The 20533-nt window shown below is 37.8% G+C and overlaps 1 protein-coding gene across 3 annotated transcripts in view; it reads right to left on the reverse strand.

Moving 5' to 3' along the window:
- The window catches only part of LDAH (lipid droplet associated hydrolase), a 94180-nt gene that overhangs the window by 63786 nt on the left and 9861 nt on the right, over positions 1-20533 (reverse strand). For all 3 annotated transcript variants that reach the window (XR_011076582.1, XM_068564553.1, XM_068564555.1), the window contains exons 2-3: positions 18703-18858; positions 8026-8169 (exon numbers count right to left, since the gene is read on the reverse strand). Coding sequence is in view for 2 of the 3 variants with exons in the window: in XM_068564553.1 (XP_068420654.1) it covers positions 8026-8169; positions 18703-18856 (298 nt within the window). In the remaining variant the exon portion in view is untranslated. The remainder of the gene's footprint in view (positions 1-8025; positions 8170-18702; positions 18859-20533) is intronic.

The following is a 20533-nucleotide window of genomic DNA, read 5'->3' on the forward strand; positions in this document are numbered from 1 at the left end:
GTTTACTCTTTAGGTCAAGCTTTAAAAAACACACAAAACAATATCATGTATTGTTTAGCATTACATATACATAACTAAAAAAGAGAAATGAAATTTCCCCTAAATTCATGATACTAGAACATAAAGGCATACAAGAGTGAGGTGTGGGCTTCCCTGGTGGCGCAGTGGTTAAGAATCCACCTGCTAATGCAGGGGACACGGGTTCGAGCCCTGGTCCAGGAAGATCCCACATTAAAAAAAAAAAAAAAAAAAAGAGTGAGGTGTAATTTTGGACCCTGCGATGAGTACTGTGCCTGTTTGTGGTTATGAGAGAGATGGAACAAATAAGGTTAGAAAGGAAGGTTGAGACTAGATCAAGTAGGACCCTGAACATCACTAAGGAGTCTGGACTCCACTGTGTGAGCAGTGAGAAGACGCCCAAGGATCTCAAAGGAAGGGACAACGATCCGGTCTGTGTTACAGGACATCAGCTACAATGCTTTTCTCTCTCCTCTTGTCTGCTTCTTACTTCTGTCTTCCCTGAGAATCTAACAGTTTGCTCGATTCTTAACTCTTCTTCTTGCTCTACCCTTTGGTTTTCTGCTTCTTCCCACCTACTGAGAGACTTACTTGTTTATTTCTAGTGACTGAGAGCCCTGAGACTTGCTTGACTAACCGTCCCTGCCTCGGGAGAATCTAGTCATTCCCTGTAGCCGCCATGTTCTTCTGCCAATCAGAGTCCTGGCAAGAGAAAGCCCTACTGGTTTTTCTCTTTCTTTCAGTTTTGGGTACTAGAGTGGGAGCGGTTTAATGATTCTCGGGATAAACATGGCGCAAATTCATCATTAGTTGAAAGACTATGTAACTTTTTTAGGTAATGTTTTACCAGTTGAAACTAAACCGCTATGATTTCTAGCTTTTCTGTTACACGTTTGGAACAAATGACAAAATAGTTGATAATGAATCTGCCATCAAGTAAGCTGACTCCATAGTAAATCAAAGCCAGAAAGAGTTTATACTTCTAATTCCTCAAATTTTCTTTTCACACTTTTTTTTTCCTGAGTCACCTCCTTCTGACACTGGTGAACATCTGTTCTCCCAATTATACCCAATTTATGATTGTGATAATGTGGTGCAACTAGAATATTATTTCCAACTGTTCATAATTTTAACATGTGCTAATATGAAGCAAAACGTACTTTCAACATTTGATGTGTGGTTATAGCTTATGTCTTTTCTCTCAATGATTACATATTTTTCACACCAGATTTTGCATGTCAGAAAACCTGTACTTTAGAACAATAATCTTGGATGATGAATAATATATCTGTCCTGCCTATCCATTTCAGTCTACTGTAGCATGCATTTATAAACATAACCTCCAATTTGTAAAACAGATGAAGGCAGAACTGTTCTGGTTGAATAGGGGGGACTAGTGAAGCTCAGAGCCCCATGTGCCCTTTATAGAACTTTTGGGCTACTCACAACACAGATGGAAAGTCACTAAAAGGCAGCATTTTCATTTCTTTGTATACCTCTGTAGCACCACACATAATAATCTAGTAGGTTGTCGATAAATCCTTGATGATGGATGAGTTGCCCTTTCACCCCCCTCTAGAAACCACAGCTTCCTTTGGCCCTGTGGTGGCCCTTTGGGCTAATGCCTCTAGATGGCACTGTTCTCATTAGTAGCAAAGGACCCAGGCTCTAATTACTAAGTCATTAACTCAACAGCACACAAGCAGCCTAAGCAATAAGCATACTCGAAATAAAGTTATAAATAATATGTCAATTTAAAACAAGAATTAAAGACATTTCTCAGAAATTCAGACACAATAGATACTTTCTGCTGGTTTTCCCCACCAGTGTTTACTGGTGAAGATCTACAGCAGGGCTTCTGAAAATGTGGTACCAGGACCAGCAGCATCAATATTACTTAGGAACTTGTTAGAAATGCAAATTCTCAGGTCCTACCCCACTTGTAGTGAATCAACAACTCAGGAGGTAGCATCCAGTAATTTGTGTTTCAATAAATCCTCCAGGTGATTCTGATGCCAGCCAAAGTTTGAGAACCCCTGATGTAGGGTTACTCTTGTGAGTCTATTTTCAACTTTCAAAGTTGCTACTCATGTTCTGCTCAACGTTTGTTTTGTCTTCAAGTATGACTTAAGGGCTTACTGTGATAACTGAGGTGGATGTTGCTTTCATTAGGTAATTCAATATATAGCTTCTATTATGATGACCGTTCTCACTGAGGTAAGAATATAGGAATAAGACATGTTCGCTAATCATCACTAAGTTTGAGCACCATGAAAGAAGAGGTATTACCCTTCATGAGTGCTATGAGGTATTTCCACTACTTCCTAGCTCCTCCTGTCCTTGGTTATCTCTTCTCTTGCCAGAGTTAAGATAATAGGCCAGCAAAACTGGTAGCTTTTCGAGATTTAGCATGTTAAACAAGCCTGTTTTCTAAGAATTCTTTTAACACCTCTGTTTTCCAATACCACGTAAGATAGCCAAAGCACATTCTAAGCAGACGTACAAATTTCCTGACAGAGGAAAAACTGTGGTATTAAAACCCCCAAATTTCTTTGGGTATATATGAAGAAATAACTCAATAAATATGTATCTTTTAAACTATTTCAAGGTAAAGCAAGTGTATACTATACATTTGATTCACATTCAGCCACATTTCTGTGATAGCTGTTGAAATAGATGTTTTTAATCAAGGCAATAAAATCTGTATATTCGGTTTCACTTCACAAAATCTCTCACTGCTAGGTAATCAATAGTTGCTTGCCTTTCAAAGCATACCCTAGTCTTTAAGAGAAGTGTAAAAGGCTCGAAAGTAAATTGCATTCACAGAGGAACACACACACACACATAAACAGATAGAAAAAGACACTATGAAAAGAGGCACTTTGAGGTATTTAGGCAAGCATTTGCCATGAGTTGCATAGTTTCATCTACACCCCACTTATCCTGTCCCCCTTACAAGACATGGCAGGAAAAGAGTGACAGACCAGGGTACAATCTGTGACCGTGGAAGGGCTAATCACTAGCACTTTGCACCAGCCACCTGAGATGACCTACCACAGGACTAGAGCACTGACCTCAGGGTCAGAAGTGTTGGCTTCCTGTCTGCGTTCTACCACTCACCAGCACAAGGTCATTTAGCCCTGTTGGGCCTTACTTTCCTTCCTTGAAAAATAAGGGTTCAAGATGGAATTTAATGTAAATACTTTTTTTTTAGGTTGATTGTTTTAATTAAAATATAGTTGATTTACAAAATTATATTAGTTTCAGGTGTACAACACAGTGATTCAACATTTATATAATAGATTATACTCCATTTAAAAGTATTATAAAATATTGGCTACATTCCTCGTGCTGTACAGTATATTCCTGTATCTTATTTATTTTATATACGGTGGTTTGTACCTCTTAACCCCCTGCCTCTGTGTTGCCCCTCCCCCATTCCTCTTCCCACTGGTAAGCACTAGTTTGTTCTCTATATCTATGAGTCTGTTTCTGTTTTGTTATATTCATTCATTTTACTTTCTGGATTCCACATATAAGTGATAACATACAGTACTTGTCTTTCTCTGTTTTGTTATATTCATTCATTTTACTTTCTGGATTCCACATATAAGTGATATCATACAGTACTTGTCTTTCTCTGTCTGACTTATTTCACTAAGCATAATACACTCCAGGTCCATTCATGTTGCTGCAAATGGCAATATTTCATTCTTCTTATGGGCGAGTAAAACACAGTGTGTGTGTGTATACACACACACATCACATCTTCTTTATCCATTCATCTGCTGAAGGACACTTAGGTTGCTTCCATTACCTTGGCTATTGTAAATAGTGCTGCTATGAACATTGGGATGCATATCTCTTTTCTAATTAGTGTTTTCACTTTCTTTGGTTATATACCCAGGAGTGTAATTGCTGGATCATATGGTAGATACTTTTAGCTCTAAGATCCTATAATCCTTTTCCTTTCTTTAAAACCTTTTTTTAATAGTGGAAATTTTGAAACATACACAAAAGTCCAGAGAATAGTATAATAGACCCCCATGTACCCATGGTCCAGCTTCAAAAATTATTTTCCTTTTTCTTTCCAGCTTTACTGAAGTATGACTGCCAAATAAAATCTGTATATATTTAGGTTGTACAACATGCTTGTTTTTAAAGGTGTACAAGGTGATGACTTAATATACATATACACTGTGAAATGACTACCACAGTCAGATTGAGTTAACACATCCATCACCTCATGTACTGAGTGTAAGTGCCTGACATTAAGCTTTTGAGTGATGAGACATCCACTTTGAATAAACATATTGCCAGCTGTAATGACCCAGCTACTAGCAAAACAACCAGATAAGGAACTAGGCCACCCCCACCCATGAAGGCTTTCCCTTTCAGAAAGCTTTGGGTAACCTAGATAACTGCTCAAGTGACCTTTTCTCCAAGACTTGTTAACTTCTGTCTTTTTGAGAATAGCCATCCTAACAGGTGTGAGGTGATAATATCATCGTGGTCTTGATTTGCATTTCCTTGATGACTGATGATGTTGAGCATTTTTCATATACCAGTTGGCTATTTGTATGTCTTCTCTGGAAAAATCTGCCCATTTTAAAAATCAGGCTATTAAGTGTTTTTGCTACTGAGTTGTATTAGTTCCTTATATATTTTGGAAATTCTCCTTATCAGATATATGGTTTGCAAATATTTTCTCCCATTTTATAGGCTGCCTTTTCATTTGGTTGCCTGTTTCCTTTGCTGTACAGACGCTTTTTAGTTTGATAAAGTCCCAACTGTTTATTTTTGCCTTTGTTACTTGTGCTTTTGGTGTCAAATCCAAAAAAATCATTGCCAAGACCAATGTCAAGGAGTTTTTCTCCTACATTTTCTTCTAGGAGTTTAATGGTTTCAGGTCCTAAATTTAAGTATTTAATCCATTTTGAGTTAATTTTTGTGTATGGTTTAAGTTAAGGGTTCAATTTCATTCTTTTGCATGTGGATATCCAGTTTTCCCAATACCATTTATTGAAGATACTATCCTTTCCCCACTGTGTATTCTTGGTGCCCTTGTCAAAGATTAGCTGACCCTATATTTGTGGGTTTATTTCTGGGCTCTCTATTCTGATCCACTGGTCTGTTTTTATGCCACTACCATACAGTTTTGATTACTAGCTTTGTAATACAGTTTGAAATCAGGAATTGTAATAACTTCACCTTTGAACCTTAACTTCAATCTTCTTCCTCAAGATTATTTTGGCTATTTGATATCTTTTGTGGCTTCATACAAATTTTAGGATTTTTTTTCTATTTCTGTGAAAAAATGCAGCTGTAATTTTTGTAGGAATTTATATAGGGATTGCACTTAATCTGTAAATTTATAATTCTAAATAGAAGATAATTAGGGAAATAAAAAAGATAAAGTAGGTGAAAGTGGTAGTAGAAGAAATCTGAGCAACTAAAGAGCTGAAACAAAGTCTGGATGATCCTGCTTATCAAGGGCCTGATCACTGAGAGTGGAAACTGTTTTAACAGAGAGGAGGAGATTAGCCAAGATAAATGTAATCTTACATGTGATGCCTTAAAAAGAAAGACACAGGAAGTCTGGGTGGTGAGATAACCTAATAATAAACAATGTAAGTGCAACAGATTTGCTTTAAGCACAGAGGTATTTTTCCATAAGTGCTAGCAAAGAGGCAGGTTCACAGCAGGTACTCAAAAAAGATTAAATTGAGTAAATGGAATTAGGAAAAAAGAAAGCTTAAATTCCATTCTCAAGAGTTGGCATCTGATGTTAAAGTCAATCTAAAATTAACACAGGATTCTGGAACCAGAACTAAAATTTCAGGAAGCTGATCTATACCACGATATGTAAGAATTAAGAGAAGAGATCAAGAGCCAGGGAGTTGTGATGTTCACAGTAAGATGACACATGAATAGTTTGAGCTATGGCTTCAGGAGGGAAAAGAAAAGAGAACCAAATCCCATGCTAACTACAGAACCAAAGAGTATCTATCTACTCTGTATGCACAGGGTGATTTCATTTCTTAAATTCTGCAATAACTACATTGTGTCTTGACCATATGTATCAGTTAACAGCCAAAAATAGGACATGGATAAAAATAGGAATCACCTCTTAATTGTCACCCACTTCTTCAAATAAAAAAATTATTACAATTTAGCTTGCCTGCAGATGTTCATGACTGTGGAAAGAGCTGCCACTTAGAACAGAAACTTTTCCTTTGCTACTCAACAGGATCGAGGCTTCAAAGGGCCTGCTTCTAACAACTGTAAAGTGATACTTCTGAGGATGGACCAAAGGGAAGCTAATAAAACTTGAACAAATATTTAGCAAAAAAAAAATATTTAGCAAAAAAAAAAAGAGATAATTTGTATGTTCTACTATTGCTCAGGTACAATGTCATATGTATATGCTGACCTATGCCTGTGATCAGATTTAAAATGTTAATACATAACATTCCCATTCATGATTATACGGACTGAATATTTGTGTCCCCTAAAATTCTTAGGTTGAACAACCCCCCTGCCCCCACTGTGATGGTATTTGGAGATGGGGACTTTGGGAGGTAATTAGGGTTAGAGGAGGTCATGAGGGTGGGGCCCTCATGAAGGGATTAAGTGCCCTTATAAGAAGAGACACCAGAGAGCTTGCTGGCTTGCACTCCTTCTTGCTCTATCGTGCTCCCTCCCTCTCCCTCTCTCTCTCCCTCTCTCTCTCTGTCATGTGAGGACAAAAAGAGAAGGCAGCCACCTGAAAGCCAGGGAGAGGGCTCTCATCAGAACACAATTATGCTGAAACTCTAATCTTGGACTTATAGTCTGCAGACTATGAGAAAATAAATTCCTGCTATTTAAGTTACCTAGTTTATGGGTTTTGTTATGGGAGTCTGAACTAATACAATGATAAAAAGTATAATGTAAATATTAAAATTATTAAAAACCTCCAGTATTTGTTTTTTCATTAACAGATTTTATTTTTTAGAATGGTTTTAGAGTTGCAGAAAATTTGAACAGATTAGTCCAGAAAGTTCCCATATCACCTACCTCTTTCTCCCTCCCTACCCACACATGGTTTTCCCTATCATTAGATGCTCAATAAGTACAAGAAGATGCTCATACCATAGGAGAGGCATACCAGAACCAGGGGCAGACTAGGCAATGAAGCCATAGCCACCTCTCTCCCACTTCAGATTAACAAAGCGGAACCCTTAGGGAATGCCCACACAGAAATTATGTTTTTCTTTTTTCCTCTCATCTCACTTTTTTTTTTAGAAAAGTGAACACGCTAGAATACTCATGAATTAGAAGCAGGTAATTTGCAACTCTGTGGTACTACTTCCTCCATTTAAAGGCTTCCAGAAATTTACCATGTAAAGTCCTAGTTCTCCCTTCAGCTTTCAAGGTTCCTCCCAATCTGGCCCTGCCTAGCACTCAAGTACCTACTGAATCTCTCTTCCTGCTATGTTAATCCTTCTGCCTATCATACATAAGGCACCCACCTCCACCCCTCAATTCCAAATTCTACTCAACTGTTAAAACTCTTTTACTCTCTCCTTTGTTTACTCCTTAAGTATCCACATGATCAGCAGGCCAGAGTTTATCACTTAATCACTCTCTAAACATGAGAATGAGAGCTTCTTTAGAGTAGGAACCATGGCTAAGGACCACGTCGTCTTATACTACTTCACCGTTCCTCTTAATACAACCCTGGAACTATAGTACATGATCGATAAACATATAGTTGGTTACTAGTTGGTAAATACAGATGGCAAGTCCTAGACAAACTGTTTGATCTGCCCAAACTTTTAAAGACAATTACCTGCAGAATGATTAAAATGACCCCCCAAATCCTAAAATTACCAGAATGTGGCATCATGGGCCCAATGCCACAAGTGGAGGTTTCCACTGGTATAACTCTTAACCTTAGCAGGCTTTCTAGAAATATGAACACCCATTCACTGTAAAGGAAAGCAGATGTTAACAAACACATACCATCTGAGGTTGTAAGAATCTTCTTGTCTTTGGGGGCCAAGGCATGCCCAGCATGACTGATAACCCAAACTGGAAAGCGTCTTTTTGTTGAAGAATACAAAGCCTTTGCAAATGGCACATAAAAGGCAGAAAAACCTGGGTTACCTAAGAAAAGAAACAGACTTTTAGATTAACCAAAGCAATAAACTCACATAAGACAATGTGCTGACTGAAAAAGAAAGATCTATTTCTCCTTATACTTCCCTAAATGTTACTATACAAATGTAGTAACATTTACCCATACAACTCAATTTTAATATCTTTTATACCTTAAGTCTGGGAATTATCATTTAGAAAATTTCTGCTCCTGCTTTGTTCTCCAACTGCTTCAAATAAATTCTTCCTCCATGTTCCTCATCTTAATAAGTGGAAGCACCAATCATAAATCAAATACTCAAGTCCTAACAGCAGGAGTCATTCTTGGTTCCTTCCTGTTCTTCACATCCAATTCATCAATAAGTCCTGTCAACTCTGCTTCCAAAATACATCTCAACTTTGTCCAATTCTCTCCATTAGTGTTATCACTTCCCACTGGGTTTCCCACAACAGCCTCCTAACAGGTCTTCTATCTACTCTTGTCCCCTGGGAATCCATTCTTCAGGGTACCCAGAGAGATATCTCCAAACCTCAAATTGAATCACAGCAGTACCCTACTTAAACACCTTCCAGTGGTTTCGCATTGTCTAAAATCATTAATACTGCCTGTCAGCCCCTTCAAGGTTTGACTATGATCAGTTACCAAGCTGCATAAAAACCAATCAGTGTCAGAATCATTCACAAAGAAAACTTTAAGGAGTCTACTAATTGTTTTCTGGTCATTTATCACAAGTACTTATATTGTAGAGATGTATAGTTTGATCTTTGGGGGAAAAGACCACCAACTAATACATGTAGATTTTTCTTGTGTATGTACAGAAGGTATTTTTGAGATGGGTTTGCTATAAAGAGACAGAATGAATAAATGATCTTTTTTAAAAATAGTCAATCTGATACATCTTTGGGGGAAAAGAGTGAAATGGTGTTTTCATCTTACAATCATCATCTGTATAACACCTTCATAAATACTAGTCCATTTCCACCAATATCTATTTCTCCAATCAATTTATCTATTTCTTCATGCTGCTAGGTTTTCTCCTCTTTGCAATTACATGACAGGGTTTTGCTGTACTGATGTAACCTCTGCCATCCTTGTCAAATTTTACTGATTTCTTCTTCATTGTCTGTATCTTTTAGTTTCCTAGATAAGCAATGTAGCAAAGTGGTTAAGGGCATAGACTCTGGAGCCAGACTGCCTGGGATGGTTTTCTTACTTTGCCACTTACCAACTGTGTGACCTTTGGCAAGTTATTTAACCTCTCAGGCCTTGGCTTCCTTGTCCATAAAATGGGGATAATAATCATACTACCTCATGTGAGAACTAGGTGAACTAATATATGTAAAATACTTAAACACTGCTCAATACACTGCTTGCTGTATAAATGTTAGCTATTCAAACTTGTCATCAGTGTCTAGCCATGATGGTAATATATGAAGGCCTTATCACCCCTATTGTTACTTTGCTTCTGTTGCATTCTGACCTAGTGACTCAAGTTCCAAATTCCTTTTTGTGATGGTGCTAGTGTCATCTTTGTTAAATAGGTGAAGACTTCCTCAAATAAAGTAATGTGTTCTTTGGTCACCTGATTAATTGTCTGCTGTGCAGCTAGAGAAAGAAGGGAAACAGGGTGTGTATCAGCACAGAGTTACTGTAACATCAATGGTGGATGTGATGGCACTGTTTCATGTTTTATATTTAAATCTTCAGTATGGTTAGAATATTCTTGAGTGTAAAGTACAAAGCAGTAATCCAGCTTCTTTTCAAGTGAATAGCCAAGTGTCCCAAGAGCATTTATTATATTACCCATTCTTTCTGCATGGATTTGAAATGTCTTCTGATCCAATACTGAATTCTTACATTTGTTTGCTACTTCTGATTCCAAATAATTCCACTTATTTTTTCCTTTTCTTCTCTGCCAGCACCATACTGTCTTGATTACTATATTGTGTTTTTTTGTTTTTTTGTTTGTTTGTTTGTTTTTTAATGTTTCAGTAACTGGTAGGCCCTTAGAATTATTTTCAACAGTTTCAATTTTTAAAAATTTCTTTGGAATTCTGATTGAAATTTTATCTCATTTATACATAAGTTTAGAAATATTTGATATTTTCCACATTACTGAGTATAACCTTCTAGGAATGTGTCATGTCTCATATTCAAATATTTTTTGTCTCTCAGTAAAGTTTTATAGTTTTCTTCATAGGACTAGAAAATAATAACACTTTTAAGTGCTATAACCTATGACATGCCAGGCAGTATTTAAGTGTTTTATATATATTAACTCATTTAGTCCTCACATGAGGTAGTACTATTATTATTTCCATTTTATGGGTGAGGAAACTAAGGTAGAGAGGTTAAATAACTTGCCAAAGGTGTTACCAGTGTTATCATACAAATGATAAGTGCTCAATAAATATCTGAAGACTGAAAGAACATAAAAAGTAAATAATACTGAATTTTAAAAAGAACATAAAATTACCTAGTCTAGGATCTTCTGCATACCTTGTTTTAGTTAATCTTACAACAGCGCTATAAAGTAGCTGACATTATCACCAAGGATAATGAGTGGACAGCCATTATTATTATTACTATTATTACTACTATCATTGCTATTATGACTACAATTATTATTACATTTTTAATTTTTTAAGTTGAATAGATTTAACATGTAGCATTCTGTAAGTTTAGGATGTAGAGAGTGTTAAACTGGTTTAACTTTAAGGAGAATCCAAAGATAACAATTACATGATTTAGACACAATAGTTGCAATGACAGGATACATAAAACCAGAATAAATGAGTACTAGATAATGGAACTGCTAAAAAACAACTTTTTCTCTCTATCTCCGGGTTTAAGTCTGAGTTCTTTCCCTTAATGACTGTAAGATCTTAAGCAAATCCCCTTAAACCTTCTGATTTACTATTTTATTACCATGAAGTAAATGATAATGCCAACTACTCCATGTCCATTTATTCCATTCACTACTATAGCTTCTTTGGAATACAGTAAGTCCCCTACGTATGAACCTTCAAGTTGCGAACTTTCAAAGATGCAAACGTGTCCCTATATGCCAGCTGTTGTACTGTATTACTGTACTTTTCAAGGTACTGTACTGTAAGATTAAAACTGTTTTCTTTTTTGTGTGTTCGTTTTTTATGTGCTATTTGTGTGAAAAGTATTATAAACCTATTACAGTATAGTACTATATAGCCAATTGTGTTAGTTGGGTACCTAGGCTAACTTTGTTGGACTTAAAAACAAATTGGACTTAATGAACGTGCTCTCAGAACAGAACTCGTTCGTATGTAGGGGACTTACTGTATTCTTTTAGTTATTTTTTTGTAATTTATATTCTAGTAGGAGAATATATACACATAACTAAGTAGGTAAATAAGATAGTTCAAGAGTGTGATAATTTCTATGAAGGAGATAAACAGGATCATATGATAGAGAAGGGACAAGATTAGGATGGCCTGAGAAAAATGTCTGAGGAGGTGGCATTTAGCTATAACTCAAAAGATGAGAAGAAATCCACCATGTAAAGATTTGAGGGAGAAGAATACTAGGATGGAAGAATAGGTGCAAAGGCCCTCAAGTAATAAAGAGCATGACTCCTGAAGAGAGTCCACATTGGCCAGTAGCATGGAGATCCAACTTACAACAGAGACAGAGGTAGAAAATATAATGCAAAACATTTAAATGTCATTGCATACTTCACCACTTAAATGTTATGGCTTATGTTACACTTTATGAACCATGAACTAAACTTCCTGGTTAGGACATCACAGAGAAAATTAAAAGGGTCTTGTTTATACAACTAAAATCAGATATAGATGTACGTATATATATCTATCTCCAGGTGTAAAGATGTTCAAAAGCATTCCAATACAGAAATGCAAGTTATACCTTTTATCAAAGGATATCAAAAGGTGTTATAAACACATGCTTGAACATACACATAGTGAAATGCCTAAGCAACGTATAACAGAGGCTGTGGTGATCATCTCTAGACCCTGACTGCCAATAAACCCTTAACTACTTAACACTGCAATTGTAGACTTATGCCTTCTAGTTAATCTTGTAGGGGACAAAACTTCCATATATCAAGTTAATGTGGCATGGCATCTAGAGAAGGTTGTCATGTAGACAGAACTTTGGGCTTCTCCATGGAGCCTTCTCTGCTCCATCTCCAATCACTGTACTCACAACACAAGACATGCCACATGATTCCATTATCCCCATATGACCACTTGAGAATTATGATTCAATATGTTCTATACTGAGTTCTCATATTGCCTCCCTTTGCTTATTTCACTACTTAAAGGAAGTCCAAGGATGCTATTAGCAGAAATTCTACAACAAAAGTTCATTGGAAAAGATGAAACTAAATTAAAAGCTACTCAATCTGTGGCTTCCAATAAATAATTCCTCATTATCATTACTAACTTAAAAGTGATGAACTAATTTTGCTATGTGTATAAGCAAAGTGATTTAAAATACTACAAGCAGCTCATGCAGCTCAATATCAAAAAAACAAACAACCCAATCCAAAAATGGGCGGAAGACCTAAATAGACATTTCTCCAAAGAAGATACACAGATAGCCAACAAACACATGAAAGGATGCTCAACATCACTAATCATTAGAGAAATGCAAATCAAAACAGTGAGGAATCACCTCACACTGGTCAGAATGGCCATCATCAAAAAATCTACAAACAGTAAATGCTGGAGAGGGTGTGGAGAAATGGGAACCCTCTTGCACTGTTGGTGGGAATGTAAATTGATACAGCCACTATGGAGAACAGTATGGAGGTTCCTTAGAAAACTAAAAATAGAACTATCATGTGACCCAGCAATCCCATTCCTAGGCATATACCCTGAGAAAACCATAATTCAAAAAGAGTCATGTACCACAATGTTCGCTGCAGCTCTATTTACAATAGCCAGGACATGGAAGCAACCTAAGCGTCCATCGACAGATGAATCGATAAAGAAGATGTGGCACTACAATGGAATATTACTCAGCCATATAAAGAAACAAAATTGAGTTATTTGTAGTGAGGTGGATGGACCTAGAGTCTGTCATACAGGGTGAAGTAAGTCAGAAAGAGAAAAACAAATACCATATGCTAACACTTATATATAGAATCTTAAAAAAAAATGGTTATGAAGAACCTAGGGGCAGGACAGGAATAAAGACACAGATGTAGAGATGGACTTGAGGACATGGGGAGGGAGAAGGGTAAGCTGGGACGAAGTGAGAGAGTGGCATGGACTTATATATACTACCAAATGTAAAACAGATAGCTAGTGGGAAGCAGCCGCATAACACAGGAAGATCAGCTTGGTGCTTTGTGACCACCTAGAGGGGTGGGATAGGGAGGGTGGGAGGGAGACGCAAGAGGGAGGAGATATGGGAATATATGTAAATGTATAGCTGATTCACTATGTTATAAAGCAGAAACTAACACACCATTGTAAAGCAATTATACTCCAATAAAGATGTTTAAAAAAATCTACAAACAATGAACGCTGGAGAGGGTGTGGAGAAAAAAGAACCCTCTTGCACTGTTGGTGGGAACGTAAATTGATACAGTCACTATGGAGAACAGTTTGGAGGTTCCTTAGAAAACTAAAAATAGAACTATCATGTGACCCAGCAATCCCACTACTGGGCATATACCCTGAGAAAACCATAATTCAAAAAGAGTCATGTACCACAATGTTCATTGCAGCACTATTTACAATAGCCAGGACATGGAAGCAACCTAAGTGTCCATCAACAGATGAATGGATAAAGAAGATGTGGCACATATATACAACAGAATATTACTCAGCCATAAAAAGAAACGAAATTGAGTTATTTGTAGTGAAGTGGATGGATCTAGAGTCTGTCATACAGAGTGAAGTCAGAAAGAGAAAAACAAATACCGTATGCTAACACATATATATGGAATCTAAAAAAAAAAAAATGGTTATGAAGAACCTAGGGACAGGACAGGAATAAAGACACAGATGTAGAGAATGGACTTGAGGACATGGGGAGGGAGAAGGGTAAGCTGGGATGAAGTGAGAGTGGCATGGACTTATATATACTACCAAATGTAAAACAGATAGCTAGTTGGAAGCAGCCGCATAATACAGGGAGATCAGCTTGGTGCTTTGTGACCACCTTGAGGAGTGGGAGAGGGAGGGTAGGAGAGGGAGGGTGGGAGGGAGACGAAAGAGGGAGGAGATATGGGGATTAGCTGATTCACTTTGTTATAAAGCAGAAACTAACACACCATTGTAAAGCAATTATACTCTAATAAAGATGTTAAAAAAAAAGTGATTTAAAATAAAATGTTACGTCAGTCTATCAGAGATGGACTAAACATAAGGTCTACAGTGGCTTAACAATCTTTGAAATACTGTCATCCTAATTTTCCCCACAGTATAAAAGGACTAGCTCCCCAAATAAAATACAATTTTGAATTCTGCAAACTAAAGAGCAGCAAGAGCCTACAGCTTGCACAAAGCCCAAGGAAACGGGCCAAGGGCAGGAGGAGAATAGACGGGCAAACATAAAAGAACACCAGGAAACAAAATGATCTGAAAATGTCAAAGCACTATAAAACAATGACACTTAAAAAATAAGTGTTTTAAACTTCCCTTTCTCCTCAGTGTCTTCAATGAATGCTCCTTCTATCTCTTCACCATATCTTAAACCTGGCTCTCCCCTATGATGGACTCTCTTCCTTTCAAGGCCCTGCAGAAGAGACCTCACTATTCTCTAACACTTCGTATACCTCAATAAGAGCAAAGGCTTTTGCAACACACCACTCCTAGCACCTAATACCAATGAGTGAGTGAAAACACCTCTGAGTGGGGAAGTATAGAGTGGGCTGTTTGCTCCACTTATAGTTCATCCTACTGTAAGAACCTCTCCTCCCCTAAGATTGAAGCCATCTGCTTCCATCTATCAACTTTCTAGTCATTCTCACACATTCCCTGAAAACCTTGACCCTTAAATGTCAGTTTCACTTGCCATTCCATAAGTTAGGTGATTTCAAAATCTGGGCGGCCTGACTGAGCCAACACCTTTGTCCCATAATTCATTATCTCGATCAAATTCAAAGAACTTCACCTATATCCAATTTAAGCAACTAATTCCAGTAGCCACAGCCTAGATCAGTGGTGTGCATATCAAAATCCACTAGAGGGCTTCTTAAAACCCAGATGCCCCACCCCCAGAGTTTCTGGTTCAGAAGATCTAGGATAGGGTCCCAAAACTTGCATGTGTAACAAGTTCTTAGGTGATGCTGCTGATCCTGACAACAACTTTAACAATGACAGGCCTATGTCTTTTCATTACCCAGAAATGGTTTACATCCAAAGCATCCTAACTCTGATAGCCCTTCTCCAGCTCAATCTTTGACCCTTTTAGACTTCACTCCCAATATACCTGCTATTTGATCACAGCCCTGCTCAAAATCTATCTACTTGTTTTTGGTCAATAATTCCTTTCAGGGCTTCCCTGGTGGCGCAGTGGTTGAGAGTCTGCCTGCCAATGCAGGGGACACGGGTTCGAGCCCTGGTCTGGGAGGATCCCACATGCCGCGGAGCAACTGGGCCCGTGGGCCACAACTGCTGAGCCTGTGCGTCTGGAGCCTGTGCTCCGCAATAAGAGAGGCTGCAATAGTGAGAGGCCCGCGCACCACGATGAGGAGTGGCCCCCGCTTGCCGCAACTGGGGAAGGCCCTCGCACAGAAACGAAGACCCAACACAGACATAAATAATAAATAAATAAATAAATAAACCCAAAGTTTAAAAAAAAAAATAATAATTCCTTTCATCCTGAATATCTGCTATTTTCAATGCTGACCAATTTCCTTAAGGCCCCAATCCACCCTCTGCCATCCTTATTCTCCACAGATCACCTCAACTCTTAATTAACAGAGAAAACAGAGGTCAGGAGGCAGGAACTACTTTATTTCCTCTGATACACCTTCACACTTCTCCATTACAGTAACCAACGTCACCTCCTTCATTCTAGCCTCAGAAAGATATTCCTTCTCCAGTCCAATATAATGTTTCTAATTATTTTCTCAATCCCACACTCCACCATTGCCTCCAAATCTCCGCTTCATATAATAGCACTTGTCATGCCTATAATTTCAAACTCTCCCTCACTATTGGCAGAGCATATGTATTTTTTATTTTTTTTAATAAATTTATTTATTTATTTTTGGCTGTGTTGGGTCTTCGTTGCTGCGCGCAGGCTTTCTCTAGTTGCGGCGAGCGGGGGCTACTCTTCGTTGCGGTGCACGGGCTTCTCATTGTGGTGGCTTCTCTTGTTGCGGAGCACGGGCTCTAGGCACGCGGGCTCAGTAGTTGTGGCTTGCGGACTCTAGAGAGCAGGCTCAGTAGTTGTGGCACACAGGCTTAGTTGCTCTGCGGCATGTCGGATCTTCCCGGACCAAGGATCGAACCTGTGTCCCCTGCACTGGCAGGTGGATTCTTAACCACTGTGCCACCGGGGAAGTCCCTGTATTTTTAATTTTAATAGATGCTGACAGACTGCTTTCCAAAAAGACTGTTACATCATGGCAGAACACTGGAAGTTTATTTTCAGAACAGGTTAAACCAAAGAGAGATTCTGGATCAGAAGTCTTAGCCCAGTTGAGAACAAAAGCACTACACTGAGAAGAAACACTGAAACTCCAACCTCCTCTCCCTTGTTCAGATCTGAACATTAGCAGACAGGCTTCCATTCCTCAAATAGGATACTTGGAAGATTCCTTCCTGGAAAAGTGAACAATCCAAGAAACAGCTACAGATACTGAAAGCTGGAAATCCTCCAATGAAATGCTGAGTCCCTACCCAATCACCTTAAGGTGAGGATTACCTAAGGTAACCAACCACTCCGTTTTGCCCATCCTGTTGTCATGGCTTTAGTACCGAAAGTCATGTGTCCTCGAAAACGCCTCAGGCTAGGATGGCTAGTCACCCTAGGCATACCTGTGGACAAGCCCCACCCCTGAATACAAGCTTCCAATAAATTTTTTACGTCTTCCTCTTAAAAATGAAAGGGTAGTCAAGGATGATCAAACATCTGAGGAAAAACAAACACTAATAGAAACAGAAAAAGGAATGCAGCAAAAACTCTAACAATGCAGGAAGCCAAAAAAAGAGATAATGCACCCACAAAACACATGAAACAGAAGACTATAAAAAAGAAAAGAACACAGAGCTCTGAGAATTGAAGTTAAGTTTCTGGCTTAAAAAGGTCCACCAAAATCCAATGTATGAAAAACAGCCATACCAAGGTGCCTGACTATAAAATTTCAGAATCTTAGAACAAAGAAAAGATCTAAAATATTTTTTTGCTGCGGGAGGGGGGGAGCTTCACATACAAAAGATAAAAAATCAGAATAATATCAAGACTTCTCAAAAACAGTCTGAACCCTGGAAAACAATGAACATGCCCTCCAAATTCTAAGGAAACCACGATCTCCAACCTAGAACTCTTAAGACGTTTTCTGACATGCTAGAAATGTAAAAGACTACTTCCCATGCACCTCTTCTCAGGAAGCTCCTAGAAGGTATGCTCCACCAAAAACAAGGGAATAAACCCAGAAAAAAAAAATACGGGATCCAGGAAACAAGGAATCCAACCAGGAGAAAAGTGAAAGGAGTCCCCAGGATGGCCTGTGTAAGAAGCCTAGAGAGCAACCAGTCTAGACTGGAGCCGAAGAACACAGAATTCTGGGAGGGACAGCCCCAAAAAGCAAACCAAAACAAAACAGAAACCCTATTACTCAAAAGCTGAGAAGTTTTTTTCACTTCTGGAGAATAATTTTAGGATAAATTACCGATTGAAACATAGAAAACTAAGCAAGTAAAAGGGACAACCATTAATCCAGGGAAAACAAACAAAAATGTACAAGAAAAGAAATCATAATACCCCATAGGCCTAGCTGTGTACATGAGATGATATAATATGATACATATTAACAGTTTCATTTTTAATCTTTAGGCTGATATATATATATACACACACATATATTTTTCAAGCTCATATTTTTAAAAAGTGCTTCGAATACCTACAATCAAGCATCTTCCCCTAACATTCTATTGATACTGATCCAGCGTAAATCACAAATGACCCAGCTGACAAATCCCAGAATAAATAAATGTTCTACCATAAACTTACAATCATCTTGAAATAAGACAGTAAAAATAATTTAGAAAACTGTCAAAAAATATTATTTGATAAAGTTCTAATTGTTCTAAATATTGTTAAGAAATTTTAAAAAGCAGATTATAAAACTACTTATGGCATACATTGTGATTTTAAAAATGTATATAATATATATACTATTAATGCATAGATGACAAACAAAATGTCCAGCCACTAAAGTATCAAGGGTGGTTGTTATCAGTGGTTTGAGTGATTCTATTTCCTTCTATAAGGACTTTTATATTTACCAAATTCTCTTAAAATCAGAAATAGTTATAAGTATCTGTATACAGTCTTCTCATCCAGATTTTTAAACTTACCAGGAATAATGAAAATAAGCAGCTTAGGCTTGTTGGCAATTTGATCGTTAATGAGGTCAGTCCAGGGCCCACATTTTAGAACCTGGGTTTCAATTCCACAACATAGAATGAATTCCTCGTGCACAGGAATTTCTTCCTTGATTTCTGAGTCCATTTCTAAATAAGTGGAGAAGAACAATAAGAAGAGTTACTAAAATATAAAACTTTGAGCCAAAGACAATATTCGAGAATAAAAAAGACAAAATTCAATATACCTAGAAGGAAATGTCACAAAGAGATATGAGAGATATATGACTATTCAGCTATTCTAGATTACAGGATTGAAAAAAAAAAATTAAACCACAAGAGAAGAGAGAAAGAGGGGCATGTCTTTGGTGAAATTAAAGACTACAGAGGAGTGTGAATCAAAACAAAAATCCCACCACTCTCCTCTCCAGTCTAAATTGACAATATCCATGGCTAACTTCCGCTTTCCCTCTGCTGGAATTCTTGTATAGCTATATGCTCTACCAGTGAGAGAAGTCCCCCTACCTTCACCTGGTGAAGTCTGGTGAAAAAATACAGAGGCTATGGCTGCCCTTGTACTCTCTCAGATAGAACTGTAAAGAGGGACAGTGAACTCCTTGATGAGCTCTGAGTTTTTTCCTCTATTAATCCTCTCATCCCAAATTCTGTATGTTTTTATAAATTATTAAAGCATTACATTATTAAATTATGAAATGGATAGGTGGAAGAAAACAGAATATGAGATAACATCATGAATAATTTTCTGAATAATCAAGATATGTGCAAAAACGCAGTCCCAAATTATTTATATTACCCCTCCACCTCTGCCTTCCCTGTGTCTATCAACACGACCATGTCCCAAACTTTCATTGGTCTTTCTATCCTCCTCTTCAACTATCCTCCTTTCATTCAGAGCCCTCTAGAGTCTAGATTATAAGTACCCTTAAAGCTTTTTCTCCTCTCACCACTTTATGCCAAGCTTGTACTCTGGTCTATCTTGTCCCTGCATTTCCTCAGTGTCTTCATGCTTTTCTGCTCCTATACCTTTGCTAATGGTTTTACTCTGCCACCACTTCTGGAATGCTTTCCCCCTTGTGCCACTTATCAATTTATTGCCTCCAAATTCATCCTTCATTGCCTTCTCTGGAAAAATGGATCTGGGTCTTTTAAATATTTTTCCTCTGCCAACTGATATGATGTTGACCTTGAAGAGTGTACTGGAAGAGAGACACCGCAGGAAGAAGGATTTCTCCCCTGGTTTCAATGTACCCTCTCAGAAGACTTCTGGAGCACTTGTCCCCTCACCCCCGTGCTCAGGCTGTGAGGTCTCTCTAGAGCAGTGACTTCCAACCAGAGACAATTTTGCTCCCAGAAGACATACGGCAATAAATAAAAATAGTTTTCAATGTCACAACTTGGCATCAGGGGAGGTGTTACTGCCAGCATCTAGTGAGTAGAGGCCAGGGGTACTGCTAAGCATCCTACACTGCACAGGACGGCGCCCACAACCAAGAATCACTAGCCCAAAAGGTCAACAGTGCCAAGGTTGGAAAAATACCTGGAATGAAAAATTTTCACTTAAAAAGTGGGGTCTCCTTTCAAAATTATATTAAAAATATACTGACTGACTAAATAAATAAAAGTATCATCTCACCTTTTCTTGTGGATTGATTTTTAGTTCACTTATAAATGTCACTGTAGCCCAATCTTTGAAACTATCACAAAATACAGTATATTTATAAAGGTCTTATGACATTTGTAAAGTGTTAGAAACAATATTAGATTTAACTGTTATACACAGTATTAAATTAGAGCACTGACAGAG

This window comes from Eschrichtius robustus, chromosome 15 (genome assembly GCF_028021215.1).
Source record: "Eschrichtius robustus isolate mEscRob2 chromosome 15, mEscRob2.pri, whole genome shotgun sequence".
NCBI lineage: Eukaryota > Metazoa > Chordata > Mammalia > Artiodactyla > Eschrichtiidae > Eschrichtius > Eschrichtius robustus.